We start from the raw sequence: 8,576 nt of genomic DNA on the forward strand, positions 1-8,576 counted from the left end.
ACCGAGTCCGAGCAGACCGAACCGCGTACGAACGCACCGAACCACGCCGCCAGTACCGCGCCGCCGCCGACATATCGACCAATCGATCGCCGTCGCGCGGACAGATCTCGAAGCGCTGCCGCGCCAGATTATAATACAGCGAACCACCGTCAGAACGGTCGTAGTTATAAGGATAGTTATAAGTTAGCGATAAGCTAGTTGTAAGTAGTTAATGTAATTCTAAGTTTTAAAATATAATTCGGTAGTTAAGATTTAAAACCGACTCTCTCTCTTTTCGAGACACCCACCGCCGGACCCTAGAATTCCCGCGGCTATCCGCTGCACAGATTTAACAGATTCAAACGGTCACAAAACATTCAAACATAATATCTTCTTTCAATGTTATTACTCATCATTATTTGAACTGTTTCTATAAAATTTCATTTATACTTTTCTTTTCTTCAACTTCTCATTATAACTCTTTTTACTTAAAAACTTATTCTCAATTTCTTTTTAAAATTACTTTTAAATAACAGGATGCAACGAAAGTAGTAAGATTGTGCTTCAGAAAGGCAGAAAATCAACACATTTGTGATTGTGAATCAACAAATTTAGTGTCAGTGCCAACCCTGTATTATTGGATATGGTGGATTGGTGGATTTTTGTGATAATTAATCTGATAACTGTCAATACTATTGAATTTTTAAAAAATTTAATAAAGTGTATCTTTTATAACATTTTCTTTATTATACAGGGTGTGTCCTAATACCCGTATCACCCGTAAATGGCAGATAGACCGGAGCAAACTGAATAGAAAAGTCCTACACCATTTTGCAAAATTCGCAATAGTTATCGAGAAATTAATTTTCATGTCTGAACGAATGAGAGCGTAGAAGGCGGCAGGCTGGACTCGGCAGGCAACGGTGGGGCATCATCTAATAGCGAGAGGTGGAGCGACGCGCCGAAAAAAAGTTGTCACGCAGCGAGCGGCGAGCTTCAGTATACACTCCCCGCTCGCCCCTCACCTCTCGCCCCTCGCCCCGCGTCGTTCGCCACTCGACGCTCGGCTCTCGTCCCTTGCCCCTCACCCCTCGTCCTTTACATGTGGTCGAGCGTTATCATAAAGCAATATGCATATTGCAGGTTGCTTAAAGCGTAATTACTGGTGTATTTCCTCCATCTGAGAACATTATTTTTCGGCATTAATGATTTTACCAGTACCGGAATTCTGTAACTTACTATCGATGTTTTTCGGTATCGAAATTAACTAGCGACAGCAAAGACGTTAAAATCACAGCTTTCATAGGTTGGTTAACGATACCGAAAACCATCGATAGCAAGTCACAGAATCGCCGTACAGGTTTCAAGAACGAATAATTAATAATGCCAGCTCAATAGACGTGGAGTTATTACTAGGGATGTGCCGGATATCCGGTAACTATCCGGTATCCGGCCTATCCGGTTACTTTTTTACAATCCGGCTATCCGGCCTATTCGATCATTTTTCTCTTTCCGTCTGGATTGTAATTATATTCATCTAAATTAAGTTTTAAATGTAATAAATAAGAAATTATTAACATATAGAATCGAAAAGTAAATACAACTAACTAGAAGACAAACGCTTTTGTTTCAAATAATCAATGGCTACGTTCAGAAAAGCTGCTTTGCAACTGGTGTAACATTCGTGAATCTGATTGGCATATTCTCTTAATCTTAAGTGAATTTAAGAGCATACGCCAATCGGATTCACGAATTTTACAACAGTTGCAAAGCCATTGGCTTCCACGCGTTACCACGCACGCCATTGCGCACGCAATTTGATTAGTAGAATGCTTGGAGACACACACTATAACACATGGCAACGCGTGTAGAAAATTAAGGGTAATTCAAATAATTTATCAATATTATCGATATAAAATAATCACTTATGTGTGAAATAGTAAAATGTACATAATATAACTTAAATAATTAATTTTTTTACTGTAAAGCATTGTTCAATCCACCTTGGCTGAACTGTATTGTATATTGTATTGAATTGATTACCTTGTATTTTGTTTTATATGCCAGTTTATTGTCTCTAGCGGCTCTACACAGGACAAACTTAATCGTGTAAATCGTGCTTCCGTCCTAACGCCGTTGTTCACTCGCCGCCATAACTTACGGCACTACTTCTTCCTTCTTATGAAAACAAAAGAACAAAGCGCACGCTGCGCGTACCATCATGCGCGACGCAAAGCGCGCCAAACAAAAAATGATCCGAACGGTTATAATGTAATCGCCTACTGTTTAAGAATGATCTCAACAGGATCTTGGCAACGATCCTAACATGCCGCCCGCCTTGAAGTCACAGGCTTCAAAATAACTCTGAACTAATTAACGTAAATAACATTGAGATACATAAATGAGACATAAATGCTAAATGGAACAAAACATACATACATGAGTAAATAAAAACGAAACTTAACTTTCTATCGGTAAGATACAAATCTTTGCGATTGCCCGTTTTTTAATTCCCTGAGCGGTTTTAATGCTAACTACTCGCACCTTGCCATCACGACCTTCGTGGCACTCTGTGATTCTACCTAATGCCCATTGCATAGGCGGCGTATTCTCGTCTCGTAAAATGACCATCGTTCCTTTCTCGACCACTGATGAGCGGTCACCTCTATTCCACTTGTATCTTTGATTAAGATGTGACAAATACTCTGTGGACCACCGAGCCCAAAAATGCTGAGTTAATTTAGCGATGTATTGAAAGCGGGTAAGTCGGTTAGTGGGTACTTCCGACCAATCGCGGTCTGGTATGCAAGTAAGTGATTCTCTGATCAAAAAATGCCCGGGGGTTAGTGATGTAAGATCGGTGGGATCATTTGAAATAGGTGTCAGTGGTCGGGAATTAAGAACGGCCTCCACCTGAGTTAACGTATACATTTCTTCGTACGTCAACCGAGCTTCGCTTAGAATTTTGCGTAGATGTGTCTTCACCGACTTAATCCCTGCCTCCCATAACCCGCCCATATGGGGGGAATACGGAGGAATAAAGTGCCATTGAATGGCTTGTTCCGTACAGAAGTGGTTGATTTTTGCCTGATGGGATTGTTCGCTTATAAATTTATATAACTCGCACAACTCGTGATTTGCGCCTTTAAAATTTGTACCGTTGTCGGAATAGATGTTACTGCACATCCCACGGCGGGCAATAAAACGTTTGAGTGCATTAATGAATGCATGAGTAGTCAAGTCTGTAGTTAACTCCAAATGCATGGCCTTTGTGCTCATGCATATAAATAAGCAAAAATATGCCTTACATGTTTTGTTGCGACTCAATTTGAGGTAAAAAGGGCCTCCATAATCTAATCCGACGTTCAAAAACGCTCGATGACAGGTAACGCGCTTATCTGGTTGGTCTCCCATGACTTGTTGTGCTGGAGTAGGTCTCGATCTGAAGCACACGATGCATCCGTGGAGGACCTTCTTCACGTTGACGTCGCCGATATGATCCAAAATGATTCTTGTAATCTTGATAACAATGCTTGTACTCCTGAATGTAATGACCGATAATGAGCGTCGCGGATAATTAGCGTAGTAACGTGATGTCTACACGGTAAAATAATTAGGTGTCGGCGCGAATAAGGAATCTGGGCATTTCGCAACCGCCCTCCCACTCGAATAAGTCCGTCGCCATCTAGGAATGGACACAGTGTGAGCAGCGAGCTATCGTGATTAACTCGCTCCTTAGAACGTAAATCTTGTATTTCTCGACTAAATCCTTCCAACTGTACTCGTCGGAGGATAGTGGCCATTGCCTGATCGAGCTCGCTCACCGTCAGCGGACCGTTACGCCGAGAGTTCGCAGACTTGTGATTAATTTTCCACCGCAAACTCGTTTAAGCCTTGACAAAGATGAGTACCGCTCTAAAACCCGGCTTGCCTCAATGGTTTGAGTGGCCAACACCGTGCATCGTTTGGTTTCGAGATCTGTACCGGCGGGCTTTGGAATAGGCTGACGGAGATATTCTTCGGGATGCACTAACCACTCGGGCCCGTGTCACCAAAGATGCAAATCCTTTAGCTGCTTGGGGCTGATTCCCCGCGAAATTACATCCGCCGGGTTATGTTCTGACTTGACATAATGCCATTGTTCTTGATCCGTCATCTGCTGAATTTCAGTCAGTCGATTAGCTACGAAAGTTTTTCGAAGGTGAGGCTCGCCACGGATCCACGCCAGTACGATTGTAGAGTCACACCAATAATATCTGTTCGTTAATGGTATAGTAAGCGCCTGTAACACCGATTTCGCTAAGTTCGACAGCAACAAAGCTCCACATAATTCCAGGCGTGGGATGCAGATAGTCTTGAGTGGGGCCACTTTAGATTTTGCACAAATCAAGCGGATGGTGACGACACCCTCTCTGCTGATTGATTGCAGATAAACACAAGCGCCATAAGCGCCTTCCGATGCATCTGAAAACCCATGCAACTCTACGAGTTCAGGGTTAGGACAAATGATGACTCGAGGGACGACGATGTCATTGAGGGATTCCAATTCTGCGACGTATGCAATCCATTTATGATGTAGATCCTGAGGCAATGATTCGTCCCAATCTATGTTGCGCTGCCACAGCCGTTGTAGAAGTAATTTTGCCTTGACCGTGGCCGGTCCGACCAACCCCAACGGATCGAATATTTGCGCTATGACGGATAGCACTGTACGCTTCGTCACCTTGGAGCTGATACGGGGTATGATAACTTGATATTGTAAACTGTCGCGATTAGGTTTCCAAAGCAGGCCAAGGGTTTTGACCTCTTCTTCACTGGGACTGATTCTCACCGCGTCTTCGATGTCATGCTTAAATAACGTTGGCTCGTTGGACCTCCATTTTGCCAATTCGAAACCGCCAGATTTCAACACCGACGTGATTTCGTCCTTGAGTACTCGAAGTTGATCTAGGTCATCGTGACCGGTCAGAAGGTCATCGACGTAAAAATCGCGTAGGATCACTCGAGCCGCGTCTGGGTGAGATACATGTGCGTTATGCGCTGTCTGTTGTAATGCTCTAATTACCATGAACGGTGCCGCTATTATTCCGTATGTTACCGTATTTAGCGTATATGCTTGGACAGGCCCGTCGCTGCTTGATCTCCATAAGATCCGCTGTAAATTCCTTTGCCTTTCGGTAATGTTGACTTGGCGATACATTTTTATCACGTCCGCCGTTAGAACCGTTGATGTTGCCGAAACCGTAATATAATGGAGAACAAAGTTTGTTGGATGGTGGGGCCCACTAGTAGAATGTCATTTAGCGATTTTCCTGACGAGGTTTTGGCAGAAGCATCAAACACCACCCGAAGTTTGCGTCGGTCATTATATGTGGTCACGACTGGGTGATGTGGAATGTAATGTGCGATTGAAGATTCGTCTTGCCCTTCGTTGACAATCGTCATATGGTTGAGCGTGATGTATTCTTCCATGAAGCGTACGTACTCCTCCTTCAGTGGATCTCTATTGAAACGTTGCTCTAGTTTGTAAAATCTCTTCAAAGCACCGTCGTACGATTCTCCTAACTCATCGGTATGACCCTTGAATGGAAAGCTGACCATGAAACGTCCTGTATCGTCTTGTTGGTGTGTCTCCCGGAAATGTGTTTCACAGTCCTCGTCATCCTTTGACGCAACTGGAGCCTTGTCAACTTCCTTAATCTTCCAGAATCCCTCGAGGCCGTCACGAAGCTGCACTTCGGAGGAGAAACAACACACAGAGGAATTATGTTGCCCTTGGTCGGTGACGCTTCCGGACACTATCCATCCAAGATGGGTTTTTTGAAGTGTTGGCTGGAATCTGCCGAGCCGAACTTGGCCGATGCACAACAAACTCCAGAAAATGCTGGTTCCCAAGATGCTGTCAATTTTGTCGGACATATAAAACCTGTCATCGGCGAGTCTGATATTATCCGGGAAGCGTAAGTGCGCAACATCAATATCCGACAACCTATCAATTATTCGCTCGATTATTAAAAAATTGATCTTAGTATGATACGCCGTACGCTTTGATTGAATCACAGTAGATGCGGACTCTGTGACGTTAATGGTGGACGCTAAACCCGCCACTGAACAACTGTACTTCTGCGTCGCCAATTTTAGTCGTTCACATATTGCCTTGCTTAAGAAATTCGATTGCGATGCAGAGTCTAACAATAATCAACATTCGTGCATCTTACCAGATGAATCGTAAATCCACACCCGAGCCGTGGACAACAACACCCTAGATTGCCCAGGGATATCGACGCTCGTACAATTTACGCTTGAATCACGTTTCTCCGCGTTCCCGGAACCTAAGTCCTTAACGTCTGTTTTACAAGTATTGGTCACACCTTCGGTCTGCTCGCTCGGATGCAATAACGTGTTGTGCCTAGCATTGCACCGTTTGCAATTGGACGACTGACATGCTCTCGCTAAATGGTTTGGTCGCAGACAATTACGACAGAGCTTTCTCTCATTTACCGCGCTTACTCTTTGCTGGACTGGCAATTCCTTAAATTTATTACAAGAGTACATTGAATGCGATTCTTCGTTGCAAAAACTACATTTTCGACTGTGTCGATTCTCTTTGGTTGTATTCGTGAATGCCGCTGATTTGTCTGGCCGTTTTTGCTGCGATGTATTTTTGTTCAACTGTGTTTTATCCGCACCGGCCTTACTAATTTCGGGTTCAACTATGAGGCACCTTTCTTCGAGAAAGTCGGTCAAGCTGGCAACCATGATGTCGTCCTTATCTTTGATGTGAGTCCGCCACTCTCGGCGTGTTGATGCTCCAATTTCGCAATCATTAAATGATTAATTACTGAATCCCAGGTATTGACCTTGAGGAATTCTAACGCTCGAGTGTGTCGTAAAATGCTATCCAGGGTCTGTCTCAATTGTGTTCCCGATTCCTTTTGCATTACGGGAATGTCTAATAACAGTTGCAAATGTCTGCTAGCTATTGCGCGTTTATCCTCGAATCTTTTTGTTAAAAGATTCCAGGCTATCGTGTAGTTTTCAGCGGATGACTCGAGAGATTGTATGACTTCGGCAGCCTTTCCCTTTAAAGACGATTTGAGGTAATACATGCGTTGAATATTCGTTAAATCGCGATTAGCATCTATGAGACCCTGGAAGCTATCCCGGTATTCTAACCACTTTTCCGGATTGCCGTCGAAATTGGGAAAGTTCATGGTTGGCAGCTTGACCTTCAGCCCCTTATTTGTCGCATTTGTTACGTCCCGCGGTTTCTAATTTTTGGGCGGGGACGTCAGAAAATCTCCGACAAGGAGAGGAAAGGCAGGGAAGGAGGAGAGAGGGTTAGAAGTTTCAGCGTGCGCATGTGTGGGTGTATAAATGAGTGTGTGTGAGTGTGGTCTGTATGGTTGTTTTATTTACATGAGTATGTACAGGGTGTATACAAAGGGGAAGAGGCCTATAGCAAGGGCATATTCCGCCCCCGTTTGGGGGTGTTGACGTGAGGGCGGATAATTTTTATCCTCCGCTGGAGTGGTACGTCCGAGACCACCCGCGGACGAGCAGTCGGTGCCCGGGCTATCGCCGGCTCCCTTGACGCGAGCGAAGGTGTTGGGCCGGGGATCGCGGCCAGAGGTGCCCGTGGTGGAGGGGTAATAGGAGGCCGCGGCCTCCACACCCGCTGAGGGCAGTGCTCGCCGGAGGTAGGCGGGGGTGGGCGGACAGGAGGTGGTTGGAGGTTCTCAATACGTGGGGGAGGAAACTTCTGAGGAGGCTGACGGTACGGAGGAGGAAGCTTCTGTGGGGGAGGAGGCTGAGGGTACGGGGGAGGAAGCTTCTGAGGAGGAGGGGGCTGAGGGTACGGGGGAGGAAGCTTCTGAGGCGGAGGAGGCTGAGGTTGCTGAGGAGGAGGTGGCGGGTGGTGTTTCTCCCGGGGTTCGGGTACAGGAGCGGTACGGGGGTACACCTCGAATACCCGCGGGTCAAACACCCGCACCTGGTGGTGTGCTCTGACCAGGCGCCTTAATTGGCGCTGCCGCCCCGAGCGGCGGGACCGGCCCATGATCGGGCTTCCTGCGGAAGGCACTCATGGATAAGTTGTTAATCGCACAAATTAATTAGTGGGGAGGGGAGGTAACGGTGTCCTGCTCTGGCACACACGGAATTGCGTGGTGTTCCTCCTCCCGTTTGCTTTACCCGTGGGTGGAAAGCATTGGTTTCTGTGGGAGTACTCAGTAGCGTGCCATTAATCACTGGGATTCAGTTGCGTCGCTATCATCATCGTACTCCGTTGCAACGCTATATCCACTTTAATTACCTTATAGCAACCGCGAAAACACGGATACAAAATTAATAATAACTAAAGAAAGAAAGGAGGAAAGATGAAAAAGAAAACGAAATATTTTATTACTGGGGAACAAAATCGTCCCTGTCCGCTATTACGGACCTTATAAGAAAAGAAAAGAGAAGGAACTTGACAATTGGCTTAATATGCCGGGCTGTCATGGCCCGAGTATGCACTTATTTGCATGCTTTATTGGCTCAAAATTCGTTTCGAACAATCACAGTGCGCGTCTGCAACAACATTATTTAGTTCGTTT

General features: G+C 45.3%; 3 protein-coding genes across 3 annotated transcripts; all 3 read right to left on the reverse strand.

Annotated features, from left to right (window-relative positions):
* Positions 1-2,439: 2,439 nt before the first annotated feature.
* Positions 2,440-3,782, reverse strand: LOC105556902. The gene is made up of 2 exons (XM_012004012.1): positions 3,634-3,782; positions 2,440-3,520 (listed from the first exon to the last, which is right to left on the reverse strand). The coding sequence occupies exons 1-2, from the start codon at positions 3,780-3,782 to the stop codon at positions 2,440-2,442; spliced, it is 1,230 nt and encodes a 409-aa protein (XP_011859402.1).
* A 245-nt stretch (positions 3,783-4,027) lies between these two features.
* On the reverse strand, positions 4,028-5,179 carry LOC105556903. Its single transcript, XM_012004013.1, has one exon. It carries the CDS (start codon positions 5,177-5,179, stop codon positions 4,028-4,030), a length of 1,152 nt encoding a protein of 383 aa, XP_011859403.1.
* A 17-nt stretch (positions 5,180-5,196) lies between these two features.
* LOC105556904 lies at positions 5,197-7,193 on the reverse strand. Its single transcript, XM_012004014.1, has 3 exons — positions 6,822-7,193; positions 6,273-6,771; positions 5,197-6,167 (listed from the first exon to the last, which is right to left on the reverse strand). The coding sequence occupies exons 1-3, from the start codon at positions 7,191-7,193 to the stop codon at positions 5,197-5,199; spliced, it is 1,842 nt and encodes a 613-aa protein (XP_011859404.1).
* Between the last annotated feature and the right edge of the window lie 1,383 nt (positions 7,194-8,576).

The sequence above is a fragment of the Vollenhovia emeryi genome, unplaced genomic scaffold (genome assembly GCF_000949405.1).
Source record: "Vollenhovia emeryi isolate VEMERY1.0 unplaced genomic scaffold, V.emery_V1.0 DF939717.1, whole genome shotgun sequence".
Lineage (NCBI taxonomy): Eukaryota > Metazoa > Arthropoda > Insecta > Hymenoptera > Formicidae > Vollenhovia > Vollenhovia emeryi.

Coding starts and splice junctions, on each gene's coding strand:
- LOC105556902 (XM_012004012.1), bottom strand. CDS start 3,782: ATGGCCACTATCCTCCGACGAGTACAGTTGGAAGGATTTAGTCGAGAA. Junction 3,521..3,633: donor CTTATTCGAGTGGGAGGGCG/GTTGCGAAATGC, acceptor CATTACATTCAG/GAGTACAAGCATTGTTATCA.
- LOC105556903 (XM_012004013.1), bottom strand. CDS start 5,179: ATGTATCGCCAAGTCAACATTACCGAAAGGCAAAGGAATTTACAGCGG.
- LOC105556904 (XM_012004014.1), bottom strand. CDS start 7,193: ATGAACTTTCCCAATTTCGACGGCAATCCGGAAAAGTGGTTAGAATAC. Junction 6,772..6,821: donor AGGTCAATACCTGGGATTCA/GTAATTAATCAT, acceptor ACACGCCGAGAG/TGGCGGACTCACATCAAAGA. Junction 6,168..6,272: donor ACGTGATTCAAGCGTAAATT/GTACGAGCGTCG, acceptor GATTATTGTTAG/ACTCTGCATCGCAATCGAAT.